The sequence below is a fragment of the Lucilia sericata genome, unplaced genomic scaffold (assembly GCF_015586225.1).
Source record: "Lucilia sericata isolate MDLA Ls3-8-SP2 unplaced genomic scaffold, ASM1558622v1 Contig000063F_arrow, whole genome shotgun sequence".
Lineage (NCBI taxonomy): Eukaryota > Metazoa > Arthropoda > Insecta > Diptera > Calliphoridae > Lucilia > Lucilia sericata.
Genome location: NW_023994098.1, coordinates 39,619 through 57,443, shown reverse-complemented (window position 1 = coordinate 57,443; position 17,825 = coordinate 39,619). Strand labels below are relative to the sequence as shown.

General features: G+C 37.4%; 5 protein-coding genes across 7 annotated transcripts; all 5 read left to right on the top strand.

Moving 5' to 3' along the window:
• The first annotated feature begins 1,717 nt into the window (after positions 1 to 1,717).
• On the top strand, positions 1,718 to 9,413 carry LOC119616259 (transcription factor asR4-like). 2 transcript variants are annotated; one of them, XM_037972588.1, is made up of 2 exons: positions 1,718 to 2,021; positions 8,780 to 9,413. In XM_037972588.1, exon 2 carries the CDS (start codon positions 8,784 to 8,786, stop codon positions 9,396 to 9,398), a length of 615 nt encoding a protein of 204 aa, XP_037828516.1. In that variant the 5' UTR covers positions 1,718 to 2,021; positions 8,780 to 8,783; the 3' UTR covers positions 9,399 to 9,413. The 2 variants fall into 2 exon arrangements, with proteins under 2 accessions (XP_037828516.1, XP_037828517.1); XM_037972589.1 differs by lacking the exon at positions 1,718 to 2,021 and adding an exon at positions 2,565 to 2,701.
• Positions 3,504 to 5,645, top strand: LOC119616253. Its single transcript, XM_037972582.1, has one exon. It carries the CDS (start codon positions 3,504 to 3,506, stop codon positions 5,643 to 5,645), a length of 2,142 nt encoding a protein of 713 aa, XP_037828510.1.
• On the top strand, positions 5,722 to 8,739 carry LOC119616252. The gene has a single exon (XM_037972581.1). It carries the CDS (start codon positions 5,722 to 5,724, stop codon positions 8,737 to 8,739), a length of 3,018 nt encoding a protein of 1,005 aa, XP_037828509.1.
• A 97-nt stretch (positions 9,414 to 9,510) lies between the features above and the next one.
• LOC119616258 (transcription factor asR4-like) lies at positions 9,511 to 17,500 on the top strand. Of its 2 annotated transcripts, none has more exons than XM_037972585.1 (2): positions 9,511 to 10,025; positions 16,867 to 17,500. In XM_037972585.1, exon 2 carries the CDS (start codon positions 16,871 to 16,873, stop codon positions 17,483 to 17,485), a length of 615 nt encoding a protein of 204 aa, XP_037828513.1. In that variant the 5' UTR covers positions 9,511 to 10,025; positions 16,867 to 16,870; the 3' UTR covers positions 17,486 to 17,500. The 2 variants fall into 2 exon arrangements, with proteins under 2 accessions (XP_037828513.1, XP_037828514.1); XM_037972586.1 differs by lacking the exon at positions 9,511 to 10,025 and adding an exon at positions 10,569 to 10,705.
• LOC119616250 lies at positions 11,510 to 14,635 on the top strand. Its single transcript, XM_037972580.1, has one exon. It carries the CDS (start codon positions 11,510 to 11,512, stop codon positions 14,633 to 14,635), a length of 3,126 nt encoding a protein of 1,041 aa, XP_037828508.1.
• Positions 17,501 to 17,825: the final 325 nt, after the last annotated feature.

The window sequence follows — 17,825 nt, the reverse complement described above, 5'->3', positions numbered from 1 at the left end:
GAATAACTGTAAGAAAAATATTTTGTTTTTCTTAATCTTTTTATACAAAATATACAAAATTATTTCCATTGCGATGTAAAAAAATTAAAATGGTAAGCTATGGCAGTATTTATTTAGCTTCATTTATAATTGCCGTAGAAAATTAGTCCTTTTACACATTTTAATACATTTGGAGCGGGTTTTTGAGATGGCAATCAAATGCCAATTAATAATCAGATTAGTTACAGCTTAATTACAATTGGAACCACAACCGCTGTCGACAATGAGTTTTCATACATTTTGTATGGAGAGCAAAATATCGTCATGTGTTTGGCGATATTGTGGTTGAGATAGATTCTATTTTATTTTTATTGCGCTCTCTGGCGATCCTCTCATTTTTATCTTATTTTCATGACAACGTCACTGTTTGTTATCAAAACAATGCATGTTTTATAAAAACACATCGTTCAATGTCAATTCAAAATTTCCGAAAAGAAACCGTGCCCCGCGTATCCGGTAAGGGCCTAACAATATCCGGAGACCCTACCAAACGGCGAAGGCGACAGGCTGTGGTGAGTCGAGTGCTACTGCCACCGAGGTTAATCAGGCGGAGACAGCGGGCCAGGCTAGTCTGAATGCTACCGGCGCAAAACCCAAAAAGGAAACGTCTGCAGATTTAGGGAAGCCTGCTCCAAAGCTGGATGCAGCAAAATAAGCAGCGAGGTACCTCTGGATGTCACCCCAAGTACCTCAAAAGCAGCTCAGGTCCGTATTGGAAAAATGCCAATAAAACCTCCTGATTTATAAAAATTGTATTAATTTTTTGCATCAGCTGTTTACACTTTTGCATTTCGTGCATATTAGATTTTCTAGATATCCCTTCATGTTATGTTGTTTTTGGGACTATAAACTAATTTCAATGAACTAGTAATGAAAATGGGAGATACAGTTTTTAAGATATCCTTGACGCAAAAATATTTTTTGTTATCATTATCCTTATTTTAAAACCATAATATTTAAAATAACATATTGTCAAACTACAACACATAGGAATTAATTACAGTGTAAAATGATTAAAATAGGATAAATATGTTAGAAAATATACTATATCAAATTTAACCCTTTTTAGAAAAACTCTTAACAAATATTAACTATGAACATTCAAACATTTTTCTTAAACTACTCCGGGAAAATTTTCTTGAAAATAGCTTTGCTTAAAATGCAAATAAATTAACAATTCGAGCTAACTTGTTAAAACCCTTTTGGGAATTTGATCTATTGATTGTATACTTTCATTTCTAGTTGGTCTCATACGGGAAAGATTCGATGACCGAAATTTGTTACATAGTGTAATTTGTTCCAGTACCTATATTACTTATATATGTATTAGGGTGATCGATTATTCGACATTTTCCAAAAACCGGTTTTCGAATAGTTCGAATAGATGACATTTAAAAAAAACCGGTTGATATTTTTCAAATTCAGAAAAACCCGGTTAACCGGCTTTTCATTATAAATAAAAAAATATATTTTAATTTGAAAAACTTAATGTGATTAATGTGAAATGATTTTTAACAGTTTAAAAGATTATCCCCCTTATTCACTGTTTATGCGCACAGTGTATATGGCCAGTTACTGTTCACTGGCCATTCTATGTTTTTTAATTCTTTGGCGCTTTTTACCCTTTTTCTCTCTTACAAAAAGTTGTAATAGTCACTTACTTTTGTAACCCCGAAGAGTACGGTACGTACAAAACCCCAATTTATAACCCGAGAAAAACCAATAATAAAACCCCATTTTTATATTTATTTAAAGAAAAACTAATTTTGTTTTTATTTTTCTTACCCCATATTTTCGAGGAAATATTTCAAGGAAACATTTTGGTCCTTCGAGCCGGATAAAAACCCCCGAGACCTTGAAATATTTCAGAAAATATTTTTATTTTCAGAAACCCCCGGAATTATTTTCACCCTAACCCTAAAATTCCTCTTGGAAATTATTTAATTTATCCCCACTTAACCCCTGCACCCAAAGGAAATAAGGTACGTTTTTGTGCATTTAATAAAGTGAAAGAAAAAAGTGACAATAAAAAGTGTTTCTTATAAAACAAAAAGAAGAAAAAATAACCAACAAGTGATCAAAAAGTCCGTGTTGAAAAATTGCAATTTGCCGTCGGCAAAACGTATTTTCATTTTTTTCTTATTAAAGTCTGTGCATTTTTCCTCTCACTTTCTTTATACCCCTTGTTCTCATTTAATTTATTGATTTGCGTGTGTGCGTGTTACTTTAAAATAAAAGAAATTAAAAACTCTTATATTTAGTGCATTTTTTATTTATTATACTCAGTGCTTTTTACTTATTTTACCCGCGTTTCTTTTATTTAAAGTGATTTTTTATTTACTTGAAAGTGTTTTTGTTTTTTATTAATCCCAGCTTCTTTATTCTCTGTTAACTCCGCTGTTAACAAAAAGCTTTTATATTGATACGTTTTTTACCCAACTGTGCTAATATTAGCGAATATAGCACAAAAGAGAATAAAGAAGGAAAAAATTTACTCGTTAGTTCGATTGTAAACAAAAACAGACGGACACGCGAATAAAGTAAATTAATTGTGAATATTTATTGTGATATTTTTATTAATATTAAAAATAAATAAATTTATATAATAAAAATAAAAATTATATATTTTTATTATACCCATATACCCGTGAGAAGTGAGAGTGTTAGTAATTATAATAATACAAAAAAAAAAGCTACAGTGTTGTTGGTTGTTTTTTTTTATTTTTCTTTTGCTTTTTATTGTCACACACATTAGTGCTGCAATATTTTGATTGTACGAATAAACCGGTTACTGTGTATTTTAAAGTGATAAAGTACATTTTTACTCAATTTTTATATTTTAACCCGTGAGAATAGATAAATCGTATAATTTAAATACAAATTTAAATCATTAATAAAATTTTATTAAAGAATAATTATTTTTAAGTGAAAAATAATTATTAATTTTATTCGAAGGGAGTAACCGTTTATTCGTTTGCAGTATTGGTGTGTTTTTTTATACATTTTTATACTTTTTTTAATATTGAAAGTGCTTTTACACTATAAAAAATTGTTGTTCGAACTATTTAAACCCATTTTTTGTAAAATTTTTACCCTTAAAAACGAACAACGTGTAAAATCACTTTAATATTTAATATTTTTATACTTTTAACCCGTTTTTTTCGTGGAATTTACGTCGTAAATTCCAATTTATCCAAATATTTATTGAAATTTACCCCTATTTTGAAAAGTTTTTGATTTTTTTTGAAAATTTTACTCGTTTTTTGTCGATTTCGATTTTATTCTGATCCTTAAATCCTTGATACGTGATAAATTTCAATCCTTTAAATTAATTTTGAAGATTAGATTGTTTATTTTTTAATTTTTTTTTTGAGCAAGTTTACTCTATTTATTGAATATTTTTCATTTTCCTCTAATTTTTCTTGCTTTTTGTCAAAATTACCCGGTATTTATTAAGATCTAAAATGGACATGTCCACATTAATTCGTAATGCAGATCGTTTAGCCGAATTCGATGCTTATATTTCAATAATTCCTGTTGGTGAACATCGAATTGGTTCGTTAAGTAGCCATGAAAAGGAATTAACCCGTTTATGGGAAGCTGTTCGTTCAGCATACGATACTTTGTTGATCGAAGCTGAACAATTGAAAACCCCACAAATCGTTGAAGTGAAGTCCAGGTATATGGCTTCTTATAGTACCTACACTCGTGGTATCTCCTTGATCACGACCCATTTGGACAATTTAAAATCCGCTGCTCAGGCAGAAAAGTCCAATGATCATGGAGCAAGTTCAATACCACTCGTTCATTTACCCCCTTGTGACACCCCAATTTTCTATGGTGACTATAAGAACTGGCCTTCATTCCGAGACATGTTCTCTGCGTTGTATGGCAATAACCCCCGTTTGACCCCAGTACAGAAATTGTACTATTTATTGCAGAAAACTGCAAAAGATGCTCATGATGTCATACAAACTGTTCCATTGACTAACGATGGCTATGCAGTGGCATGGAAAAAGTTAGTTGACACATATGAGAACAAAGACGCCCTCATAAATGAACAGCTTCGTACTCTTTTGAGTATTAAACCCCTTACCCAAGAAACAGGCCCGAATATTAAAAATCTGCAACGGACGCTTAATGATTGTATTACGAATCTTTCATTATTAGAAGTTACCCCGGAAATATTTTATCACGTCAAGTTAGTGTATATTTGTGCTACAAAGCTACCCGAAAATACTTTAAGTCTCTGGGAACAGTCCAAGAAACTTTGTCCAAAATCTCCAAAGTGGGAAGATATGGACGCTTTTTTGACAGCTCATTTCAAAACTCTTGAGTCTATTTCTGATATAAGACAGTCCAACCCAGTTCAAAACAAACCCCAGAATACTGTGTCGAAAAAGAACTCGAGTTTTAACCCCCCAAAGAAATCATTTAATGACTCTAGAAGAGTTCAAAGTTTTGCGACAAACACTACCCCGAGTCCCACAGTTTGTCGTTGTTTCCTTTGTCAAGGACCACACCCCCTAAGACTTTGTCCTAACTTCTTGAGTCAGAGTGTAGATGATAGGCTGTCAACTGTCAAGAGACTTAGGTGTTGTTCAAATTGTTTGGCGACTTCTCACGATTTTAAGAATTGTAGAAGTACTCATGTTTGTTCGTTGTGTAGACAGAAGCATCACTCTTTGCTTCATAGAGATCCTAGGTCGCAAGGTCAAGGTTCGCAAATTTCACCCCAGCTCCCTATAGCTTCTGGTACAAATGTACCAATTCAACCCCCGCATATTCAAACCTTATCTAACCAAACCCAGCACAATATAAACCCAGTTCCAGCAAGCAATCAAAATCAACACCCTCCTAATTTTCCCCCATCAACTTCTGCAGCGACTCAAAACGTTCATACGTATGCTGCACATCTGAGCCCTAACCCCCATTCCACAGTCCTTTTGGGCTCGGCTATTTGTATAGTCCATTTTGACCATCTCAGATGTACAGCAAGAGCGCTAGTTGACCCTGGTTCGCAAGGTACCTTTATCTCTAGGAGATTACAAAGGAAGCTTGCAATACCAACATTTTCGGTGCCATCGATAAATGTTACTGGTATGATGGATTGCTTGGCTGGAAATTCCTCGACTATGTGCGTTCTTACTATTGGTTCTCCAATAGACCCGAGTTTCAAATTGAAAATTTGTGCATATGTAGTCGAGAAGATTACCGGTCGGTTGCCCTCTTGTTCTCTTACAGATATTGTAAGCTCTAGTTTTCCCGATATTACCATGACCGACGTCATGTGTACCCGTATGGATATTCTATTAGGAGGAAATGTTTATCCAAAAATTTTAACTTCGGATGTTAAAAAGCATCCGAATGGCAACCTGATCGCCCAGAGAACAGTTTTTGGTTGGATAGTAACTGGTGAAGTTTTTCAATCTGAACCCCCTTATACTATTGCATCGTTTTGCAATCAAGTGGAGCTGAACGCTCAACTCGCTCGGTTTTGGGAACTTGAAGAAGTTCCACAAGCGACACGGTTGTCGGAAAATGAGGAATATTGTGAAGAACTTTACCGGACTACTACCTATAGGAAGTGCTCTGTCCCAGTTTAGGCGAAATGAAACTCGACTTTTGAAAAACCCCGATCTAAAATCACAGTATGATACTGTAATTAGAGAGTATTTCGAAATGGGACATATCAGAGCAGTTAACCCCCCGAGTTCAGATGCGACTAATTATTATTTACCGCATCATGCAGTATTTAAACCCGATAGTGTGACCACTAAACTTCGTGTGGTATTTAATGCCTCGAACCCATCCTCCAATGGCGTAAGCCTTAATAATGTCTTGTACCCCGGTCCTGTTTTACAGGCAGACCTAACGGTCTTAATCCTACAATGGCGACTCTTTCGTTACGTTTTTAACGCTGACATTGAGAAAATGTATCGCCAAATTTTAATTCATCCCGAACAGACACAATTTCAACGGGTCTTGTACCGCTGTAGTCCCGAAGCTGATATAAAGGACTATGAGCTAAATACTGTCACATTCGGAGTGAATTGTGCGCCGTATTTAGCGATTCGAACTCTTTTACAATTGGCCAACGATTGTAAACCCCTAAGTCCGTTAGCATCTGAAATTTTGAAAACCCAAATGTATGTCGATGACGTACTTGCTGGCTCTCATGAGCTAGAAGACGCTTTTAGGAGACGTATTGAACTTACCCATGTTCTTGAATCGGCTGGTTTCGTTTTGAGAAAATGGACTGCCAATCACATACGTCTCTTAGAAGATTTACCCCGTGAGAATCTGCTTGATGCAGACTTCTTAAAATTTTCAGATGCTAGTACAACAAAAACCCTAGGCTTGCGATGGAATGCAGAAACTGACAGTTTCTACTTCCGACTCATATCGCAGCCACGCCGGGATATTGTGACTAAACGTGCTGTCTTGTCAGAAATAGCTAAGCTATTTGACCCCGTCGGTTGGCTATCCCCAAAAATCATTGTTGCTAAAATTATAATGCAACAAATATGGAAAGATAAGACAGATTGGGATGAATGTTTAAAACCCTTAACCCTTGTGCAATGGCACTCATTTTTAAATGATTACCCCAATATTGAGAAAATTAACATTCCAAGATGGGTTAATTTTCACCCGAGTTATGATATTGAACTTCATGCATTTTCTGATGCGTCAGAAAAGGCTTATGGCGCTGCTCTTTACGTTCGAAGTATTTCTTCGAATGAAATCTCTTCACATTTACTCTCTGCAAAGACGAAGGTAGCTCCTGTTAAGTCTGAAACATTACCCCGTTTAGAACTTTGTGGAGCGGCTTTGATGGCGAATATGGTAGAATCCTTGTGTAGTCAATTAAATCTAGACAAGAGAAAGATTTATCTGTGGACTGATTCTACTATAGTTTTATCTTGGCTCAAAAAACCCCCGTGCCATTGGCCAACCTTTGTCAAAAACAGAGTTGCCTTAATCGTAAAGAAAGTTGGTAACGAGAATTGGTTTCATGTGGATTCCAAAGATAACCCTGCAGATCTCGCAAGTCGTGGAAGTCTTGCTCGAGATTTAGTTGATAACCCCCTATGGTGGCATGGTCCCTCGTGGTTAAGACAGCCGCGAGAGTACTGGCCACAAAATATCGTTACCGAACATCAGCATTTAGAAGTTCAATCTTTTTCTGTTCAGACAGAACCAACATTTGACATACTGGAACGTTTCTCAGATTTACCCCGTGCAATGCGAATTATTTCGTATTGGTTCAGGTGTTTACAATATTTAAAAACCAGAAAATGCTTGTACAACACCTTAGATTTAACCCAGTCAGAAATGAAATTTACTCGAGATCGATTGGTTCTAGTATGTCAAAAGAATTATATACCTGAATATTCTCTACTCTCGAAAGGTAAACCCATTTCGTCTAAGAGTAATTTACTCACTTTGAACCCGTTTATTGATTCAAATGGTTTTGTCCGAATCAATGGTCGATTAACTCGATCCCCTGGCTTAACGTACGATGAGCGTTACCCTAAAATTCTGCCTTATGCAGCCCGATTTACCCGTTTGTTTGTTGAACATGTTCACAAATGTTCTGCCCATGGTGGCCATTCATTAATGCTCAGATTAGTAAGAAATGAGTTTTGGGTCCCCAAGTTAAAAAATCTAATTCGTACAGTCATTTTCAATTGCAAGGAATGTACTATATATCGAAAGAAAACCGGTCAGCAGATTATGGCTGCTTTACCCCCTGAACGTGCTTCTCTTACGAGACCGTTTACCCATACCGGTTTAGATTTCGCAGGTCCGTTCGACATAAAATCCTACATTGGTAGAGGTTGCCGAATAACGAAAGGTTATGTCCTCGTTTTTGTTTGTTTCGCCACAAAAGCGATTCATTTAGAGGCAACCGGTGATATGTCGACCGAAACATTTCTTGGTGCTTTTGCTCGTTTTTTCTCCCGTCGAGGTTGTCCTGCCCACATATACTCAGACAACGGAACTGCATTTGTCGGTGCTGCTAATTTACTCGAAGTAGACCGAAAGCAGTTTTTACCCCAATTAAGAGAAAAAGTACTTGTACGAAATAGTTTTCAGCCAATTGAATGGCATTTTATACCCCCTGGTGCTCCTCATATGGGCGGCTTATGGGAAGCCGGCGTAAAGAGTGTAAAAACTCATTTTCGCAAAATTGCTGGAATGCAGAAATTTACCTTTGAGGAGTTTTCGACAATGTTAACCCGAATAGAAGCTTGCCTAAACTCAAGACCCTTAACTGCAATGAGCGATGATCCTTTCGATTTAGTCCCTTTAACCCCAGGTCATTTTCTGATAGGAGCACCTCTTTTGGCACCCCCTGAACCCGATCATTCCGATCTTTCATTGAATATTGCTAATAGATGGCAAAAACTCAAAGTGCTCCATCATCAGTTTGCTCAAAGATGGAAAGAGGAATACCTCAAAGAACTCCATCGGCGAATTAAATGGAAATATCCGCAAAGGGACTACAAAGTCGGAGATTTAGTTGTGATCCGTCAGGATAATTTACCCCCGAATGAATGGCGTTTAGGTAGGATAGAGAAGACCCATGTAGGCCATGACAGCAAGGTCCGCACAGCGGACGTGAGAACAGCTTCGGGCATTTTTACCCGCCCAATAGTGAAGCTTGTTCTCTTGCCAAAGTCAGAAACTGACTAATTTGTATTTTTTTTCTTCTCTCTATTTACTTTACCCATAGCAAGATGTCGAATGTGAATCGCCGCCTGGAAATCCACCGCAAACCCGTTGAAGCCCCCGGTTCGTCTAAGGACATAAAAACAACCCGTGATGAGATCCTTCGGGACTGCCGTATATGCAAAAAGGAGCATGCCTTGAGGAAGTGCCCGAAATTTAGGAAGATGTCGGTGGGGGAGCGGTGGGAAACGGTGAAAAAGTACCGATATTGTTTCAACTGCCTGGCTCATTCCCACATGAAGGATAAATGCACCAGCAGAGAGCGGTGCATCGAGTGCATGTCAGAGCACCATACCCTCCTTCACCGGCATCAAAGGTCGAAAAAAGGGGCCAAACCCGAGGCCCATCAACAACCAACCCAAGGCAGCGGTAGTCCCAAGGATCGGAAGTCCTCAAAAAAAAGGAGGAACAAAAGCCGTGGTACGAAAAACCAGGTCGGCACACCCCAACAACAACATCATTGCTGCGCACAGCATCCACAACAGCAACAGTACCAACAACAACCCCTACAATATCAACAACAACCCCAACAATATCAACAACAACCCCAACAATATCAGCAGCAACACCAACAAACCCCGGCAACCATTGTTATCAATGTAATGTCAGGGCGCATTGTTTAATATACCCCTTTTTATTATTTTTGTTATAATGAATTTAAAAAAATGAATTGTTGTTTTGAAAAAAAAAAAAAAAAAAAGTTTACCATTTTTTTGTTTATATACATATATTTTATTTAACTCTGTTTTCAGCTTATCTTACCCCGCAGTATCCTAAGCCTTCCTTGTTGCAGTATTGCAAGGGGGGCGGGATGTTTATGCGCACAGTGTATATGGCCAGTTACTGTTCACTGGCCATTCTATGTTTTTTAATTCTTTGGCGCTTTTTACCCTTTTTCTCTCTTACAAAAAGTTGTAATACTCACTTACTTTTGTAACCCCGAAGAGTACGGTACGTACAAAACCCCAATTTATAACCCGAGAAAAACCAATAATAAAACCCCATTTTTATATTTATTTAAAGAAAAACTAATTTTGTTTTTATTTTTCTTACCCCATATTTTCGAGGAAATATTTCAAGGAAACATTTTGGTCCTTCGAACCGGATAAAAACCCCCGAGACCTTGAAATATTTCAGAAAATATTTTTATTTTCAGAAACCCCCGGAATTATTTTCACCCTAACCCTAAAATTCCTCTTGGAAATTATTTAATTTATCCCCACTTAACCCCTGCACCCAAAGGAAATAAGGTACGTTTTTGTGCATTTAATAAAGTGAAAGAAAAAAGTGACAATAAAAAGTGTTTCTTATAAAACAAAAAGAAGAAAAAATAACCAACAAGTGATCAAAAAGTCCGTGTTGAAAAATTGCAATTTGCCGTCGGCAAAACGTATTTTCATTTTTTTCTTATTAAAGTCTGTGCATTTTTCCTCTCACTTTCTTTATACCCCTTGTTCTCATTTAATTTATTGATTTGCGTGTGTGCGTGTTACTTTAAAATAAAAGAAATTAAAAACTCTTATATTTAGTGCATTTTTTATTTATTATACTCAGTGCTTTTTACTTATTTTACCCGCGTTTCTTTTATTTAAAGTGATTTTTTATTTACTTGAAAGTGTTTTTGTTTTTTATTAATCCCAGCTTCTTTATTCTCTGTTAACTCCGCTGTTAACAAAAAGCTTTTATATTGATACGTTTTTTACCCAACTGTGCTAATATTAGCGAATATAGCACAAAAGAGAATAAAGAAGGAAAAAATTTACTCGTTAGTTCGATTGTAAACAAAAACAGACGGACACGCGAATAAAGTAAATTAATTGTGAATATTTATTGTGATATTTTTATTAATATTAAAAATAAATAAATTTATATAATAAAAATAAAAATTATATATTTTTATTATACCCATATACCCGTGAGAAGTGAGAGTGTTAGTAATTATAATAATACAAAAAAAAAAGCTACAGTGTTGTTGGTTGTTTTTTTTTTATTTTTCTTTTGCTTTTTATTGTCACACACATTAGTGCTGCAATATTTTGATTGTACGAATAAACCGGTTACTGTGTATTTTAAAGTGATAAAGTACATTTTTACTCAATTTTTATATTTTAACCCGTGAGAATAGATAAATCGTATAATTTAAATACAAATTTAAATCATTAATAAAATTTTATTAAAGAATAATTATTTTTAAGTGAAAAATAATTATTAATTTTATTCGAAGGGAGTAACCGTTTATTCGTTTGCAGTATTGGTGTGTTTTTTTATACATTTTTATACTTTTTTTAATATTGAAAGTGCTTTTACACTATAAAAAATTGTTGTTCGAACTATTTAAACCCATTTTTTGTAAAATTTTTACCCTTAAAAACGAACAACGTGTAAAATCACTTTAATATTTAATATTTTTATACTTTTAACCCGTTTTTTTTCGTGGAATTTACGTCGTAAATTCCAATTTATCCAAATATTTATTGAAATTTACCCCTATTTTGAAAAGTTTTTGATTTTTTTTGAAAATTTTACTCGTTTTTTGTCGATTTCGATTTTATTCTGATCCTTAAATCCTTGATACGTGATAAATTTCAATCCTTTAAATTAATTTTGAAGATTAGATTGTTTATTTTTTAATTTTTTTTTTGAGCAAGTTTACTCTATTTATTGAATATTTTTCATTTTCCTCTAATTTTTCTTGCTTTTTGTCAAAATTACCCGGTATTTATTAAGATCTAAAATGGACATGTCCACATTAATTCGTAATGCAGATCGTTTAGCCGAATTCGAGGCTTATATTTCAATAATTCCTGTTGGTGAACATCGAATTGGTTCGTTAAGTAGCCATGAAAAGGAATTAACCCGTTTATGGGAAGCTGTTCGTTCAGCATACGATACTTTGTTGATCGAAGCTGAACAATTGAAAACCCCACAAATCGTTGAAGTGAAGTCCAGGTATATGGCTTCTTATAGTACCTACACTCGTGGTATCTCCTTGATCACGACCCATTTGGACAATTTAAAATCCGCTGCTCAGGCAGAAAAGTCCAATGATCATGGAGCAAGTTCAATACCACTCGTTCATTTACCCCCTTGTGACACCCCAATTTTCTATGGTGACTATAAGAACTGGCCTTCATTCCGAGACATGTTCTCTGCGTTGTATGGCAATAACCCCCGTTTGACCCCAGTACAGAAATTGTACTATTTATTGCAGAAAACTGCAAAAGATGCTCATGATGTCATACAAACTGTTCCATTGACTAACGATGGCTATGCAGTGGCATGGAAAAAGTTAGTTGACACATATGAGAACAAAGACGCCCTCATAAATGAACAGCTTCGTACTCTTTTGAGTATTAAACCCCTTACCCAAGAAACAGGCCCGAATATTAAAAATCTGCAACGGACGCTTAATGATTGTATTACGAATCTTTCATTATTAGAAGTTACCCCGGAAATATTTTATCACGTCATGTTAGTGTATATTTGTGCTACAAAGCTACCCGAAAATACTTTAAGTCTCTGGGAACAGTCCAAGAAACTTTGTCCAAAATCTCCAAAGTGGGAAGATATGGACGCTTTTTTGACAGCTCATTTCAAAACTCTTGAGTCTATTTCTGATATAAGACAGTCCAACCCAGTTCAAAACAAACCCCAGAATACTGTGTCGAAAAAGAACTCGAGTTTTAACCCCCCAAAGAAATCATTTAATGACTCTAGAAGAGTTCAAAGTTTTGCGACAAACACTACCCCGAGTCCCACAGTTTGTCGTTGTTTCCTTTGTCAAGGACCACACCCCCTAAGACTTTGTCCTAACTTCTTGAGTCAGAGTGTAGATGATAGGCTGTCAACTGTCAAGAGACTTAGGTGTTGTTCAAATTGTTTGGCGACTTCTCACGATTTTAAGAATTGTAGAAGTACTCATGTTTGTTCGTTGTGTAGACAGAAGCATCACTCTTTGCTTCATAGAGATCCTAGGTCGCAAGGTCAAGGTTCGCAAATTTCACCCCAGCTCCCTATAGCTTCTGGTACAAATGTACCAATTCAACCCCCGCATATTCAAACCTTATCTAACCAAACCCAGCACAATATAAACCCAGTTCCAGCAAGCAATCAAAATCAACACCCTCCTAATTTTCCCCCATCAACTTCTGCAGCGACTCAAAACGTTCATACGTATGCTGCACATCTGAGCCCTAACCCCCATTCCACAGTCCTTTTGGGCTCGGCTATTTGTATAGTCCATTTTGACCATCTCAGATGTACAGCAAGAGCGCTAGTTGACCCTGGTTCGCAAGGTACCTTTATCTCTAGGAGATTACAAAGGAAGCTTGCAATACCAACATTTTCGGTGCCATCGATAAATGTTACTGGTATGATGGATTGCTTGGCTGGAAATTCCTCGACTATGTGCGTTCTTACTATTGGTTCTCCAATAGACCCGAGTTTCAAATTGAAAATTTGTGCATATGTAGTCGAGAAGATTACCGGTCGGTTGCCCTCTTGTTCTCTTACAGATATTGTAAGCTCTAGTTTTCCCGATATTACCATGACCGACGTCATGTGTACCCGTATGGATATTCTATTAGGAGGAAATGTTTATCCAAAAATTTTAACTTCGGATGTTAAAAAGCATCCGAATGGCAACCTGATCGCCCAGAGAACAGTTTTTGGTTGGATAGTAACTGGTGAAGTTTTTCAATCTGAACCCCCTTATACTATTGCATCGTTTTGCAATCAAGTGGAGCTGAACGCTCAACTCGCTCGGTTTTGGGAACTTGAAGAAGTTCCACAAGCGACACGGTTGTCGGAAAATGAGGAATATTGTGAAGAACTTTACCGGACTACTACCTATAGGAACCCCGATGGTCGCTATGTAGTTTCACTCCCTTTTCGTCGGGAATTTCTTAATGAAGTGACATTAGGAGATTCTCGACATAGTGCTCTGTCCCAGTTTAGGCGAAATGAAACTCGACTTTTGAAAAACCCCGATCTAAAATCACAGTATGATACTGTAATTAGAGAGTATTTCGAAATGGGACATATCAGAGCAGTTAACCCCCCGAGTTCAGATGCGACTAATTATTATTTACCGCATCATGCAGTATTTAAACCCGATAGTGTGACCACTAAACTTCGTGTGGTATTTAATGCCTCGAACCCATCCTCCAATGGCGTAAGCCTTAATAATGTCTTGTACCCCGGTCCTGTTTTACAGGCAGACCTAACGGTCTTAATCCTACAATGGCGACTCTTTCGTTACGTTTTTAACGCTGACATTGAGAAAATGTATCGCCAAATTTTAATTCATCCCGAACAGACACAATTTCAACGGGTCTTGTACCGCTGTAGTCCCGAAGCTGATATAAAGGACTATGAGCTAAATACTGTCACATTCGGAGTGAATTGTGCGCCGTATTTAGCGATTCGAACTCTTTTACAATTGGCCAACGATTGTAAACCCCTAAGTCCGTTAGCATCTGAAATTTTGAAAACCCAAATGTATGTCGACGACGTACTTGCTGGCTCTCATGAGCTAGAAGACGCTTTTAGGAGACGTATTGAACTTACCCATGTTCTTGAATCGGCTGGTTTCGTTTTGAGAAAATGGACTGCCAATCACATACGTCTCTTAGAAGATTTACCCCGTGAGAATCTGCTTGATGCAGACTTCTTAAAATTTTCAGATGCTAGTACAACAAAAACCCTAGGCTTGCGATGGAATGCAGAAACTGACAGTTTCTACTTCCGACTCATATCGCAGCCACGCCGGGATATTGTGACTAAACGTGCTGTCTTGTCAGAAATAGCTAAGCTATTTGACCCCGTCCGGTTGGCTATCCCCAAAAATCATTGTTGCTAAAATTATAATGCAACAAATATGGAAAGATAAGACAGATTGGGATGAATGTTTAAAACCCTTAACCCTTGTGCAATGGCACTCATTTTTAAATGATTACCCCAATATTGAGAAAATTAACATTCCAAGATGGGTTAATTTTCACCCGAGTTATGATATTGAACTTCATGCATTTTCTGATGCGTCAGAAAAGGCTTATGGCGCTGCTCTTTACGTTCGAAGTATTTCTTCGAATGAAATCTCTTCACATTTACTCTCTGCAAAGACGAAGGTAGCTCCTGTTAAGTCTGAAACATTACCCCGTTTAGAACTTTGTGGAGCGGCTTTGATGGCGAATATGGTAGAATCCTTGTGTAGTCAATTAAATCTAGACAAGAGAAAGATTTATCTGTGGACTGATTCTACTATAGTTTTATCTTGGCTCAAAAAACCCCCGTGCCATTGGCCAACCTTTGTCAAAAACAGAGTTGCCTTAATCGTAAAGAAAGTTGGTAACGAGAATTGGTTTCATGTGGATTCCAAAGATAACCCTGCAGATCTCGCAAGTCGTGGAAGTCTTGCTCGAGATTTAGTTGATAACCCCCTATGGTGGCATGGTCCCTCGTGGTTAAGACAGCCGCGAGAGTACTGGCCACAAAATATCGTTACCGAACATCAGCATTTAGAAGTTCAATCTTTTTCTGTTCAGACAGAACCAACATTTGACATACTGGAACGTTTCTCAGATTTACCCCGTGCAATGCGAATTATTTCGTATTGGTTCAGGTGTTTACAATATTTAAAAACCAGAAAATGCTTGTACAACACCTTAGATTTAACCCAGTCAGAAATGAAATTTACTCGAGATCGATTGGTTCTAGTATGTCAAAAGAATTATATACCTGAATATTCTCTACTCTCGAAAGGTAAACCCATTTCGTCTAAGAGTAATTTACTCACTTTGAACCCGTTTATTGATTCAAATGGTTTTGTCCGAATCAATGGTCGATTAACTCGATCCCCTGGCTTAACGTACGATGAGCGTTACCCTAAAATTCTGCCTTATGCAGCCCGATTTACCCGTTTGTTTGTTGAACATGTTCACAAATGTTCTGCCCATGGTGGCCATTCATTAATGCTCAGATTAGTAAGAAATGAGTTTTGGGTCCCCAAGTTAAAAAATCTAATTCGTACAGTCATTTTCAATTGCAAGGAATGTACTATATATCGAAAGAAAACCGGTCAGCAGATTATGGCTGCTTTACCCCCTGAACGTGCTTCTCTTACGAGACCGTTTACCCATACCGGTTTAGATTTCGCAGGTCCGTTCGACATAAAATCCTACATTGGTAGAGGTTGCCGAATAACGAAAGGTTATGTCCTCGTTTTTGTTTGTTTCGCCACAAAAGCGATTCATTTAGAGGCAACCGGTGATATGTCGACCGAAACATTTCTTGGTGCTTTTGCTCGTTTTTTCTCCCGTCGAGGTTGTCCTGCCCACATATACTCAGACAACGGAACTGCATTTGTCGGTGCTGCTAATTTACTCGAAGTAGACCGAAAGCAGTTTTTACCCCAATTAAGAGAAAAAGTACTTGTACGAAATAGTTTTCAGCCAATTGAATGGCATTTTATACCCCCTGGTGCTCCTCATATGGGCGGCTTATGGGAAGCCGGCGTAAAGAGTGTAAAAACTCATTTTCGCAAAATTGCTGGAATGCAGAAATTTACCTTTGAGGAGTTTTCGACAATGTTAACCCGAATAGAAGCTTGCCTAAACTCAAGACCCTTAACTGCAATGAGCGATGATCCTTTCGATTTAGTCCCTTTAACCCCAGGTCATTTTCTGATAGGAGCACCTCTTTTGGCACCCCCTGAACCCGATCATTCCGATCTTTCATTGAATATTGCTAATAGATGGCAAAAACTCAAAGTGCTCCATCATCAGTTTGCTCAAAGATGGAAAGAGGAATACCTCAAAGAACTCCATCGGCGAATTAAATGGAAATATCCGCAAAGGGACTACAAAGTCGGAGATTTAGTTGTGATCCGTCAGGATAATTTACCCCCGAATGAATGGCGTTTAGGTAGGATAGAGAAGACCCATGTAGGCCATGACAGCAAGGTCCGCACAGCGGACGTGAGAACAGCTTCGGGCATTTTTACCCGCCCAATAGTGAAGCTTGTTCTCTTGCCAAAGTCAGAAACTGACTAATTTGTATTTTTTTTCTTCTCTCTATTTACTTTACCCATAGCAAGATGTCGAATGTGAATCGCCGCCTGGAAATCCACCGCAAACCCGTTGAAGCCCCCGGTTCGTCTAAGGACATAAAAACAACCCGTGATGAGATCCTTCGGGACTGCCGTATATGCAAAAAGGAGCATGCCTTGAGGAAGTGCCCGAAATTTAGGAAGATGTCGGTGGGGGAGCGGTGGGAAACGGTGAAAAAGTACCGATATTGTTTCAACTGCCTGGCTCATTCCCACATGAAGGATAAATGCACCAGCAGAGAGCGGTGCATCGAGTGCATGTCAGAGCACCATACCCTCCTTCACCGGCATCAAAGGTCGAAAAAAGGGGCCAAACCCGAGGCCCATCAACAACCAACCCAAGGCAGCGGTAGTCCCAAGGATCGGAAGTCCTCAAAAAAAAGGAGGAACAAAAGCCGTGGTACGAAAAACCAGGTCGGCACACCCCAACAACAACATCATTGCTGCGCACAGCATCCACAACAGCAACAGTACCAACAACAACCCCTACAATATCAACAACAACCCCAACAATATCAACAACAACCCCAACAATATCAGCAGCAACACCAACAAACCCCGGCAACCATTGTTATCAATGTAATGTCAGGGCGCATTGTTTAATATACCCCTTTTTATTATTTTTGTTATAATGAATTTAAAAAATGAATTGTTGTTTTGAAAAAAAAAAAAAAAAAAAGTTTACCATTTTTTTGTTTATATACATATATTTTATTTAACTCTGTTTTCAGCTTATCTTACCCCGCAGTATCCTAAGCCTTCCTTGTTGCAGTATTGCAAGGGGGGCGGGATGTTTATGCGCACAGTGTATATGGCCAGTTACTGTTCACTGGCCATTCTATGTTTTTTAATTCTTTGGCGCTTTTTACCCTTTTTCTCTCTTACAAAAAGTTGTAATACTCACTTACTTTTGTAACCCCGAAGAGTACGGTACGTACAAAAC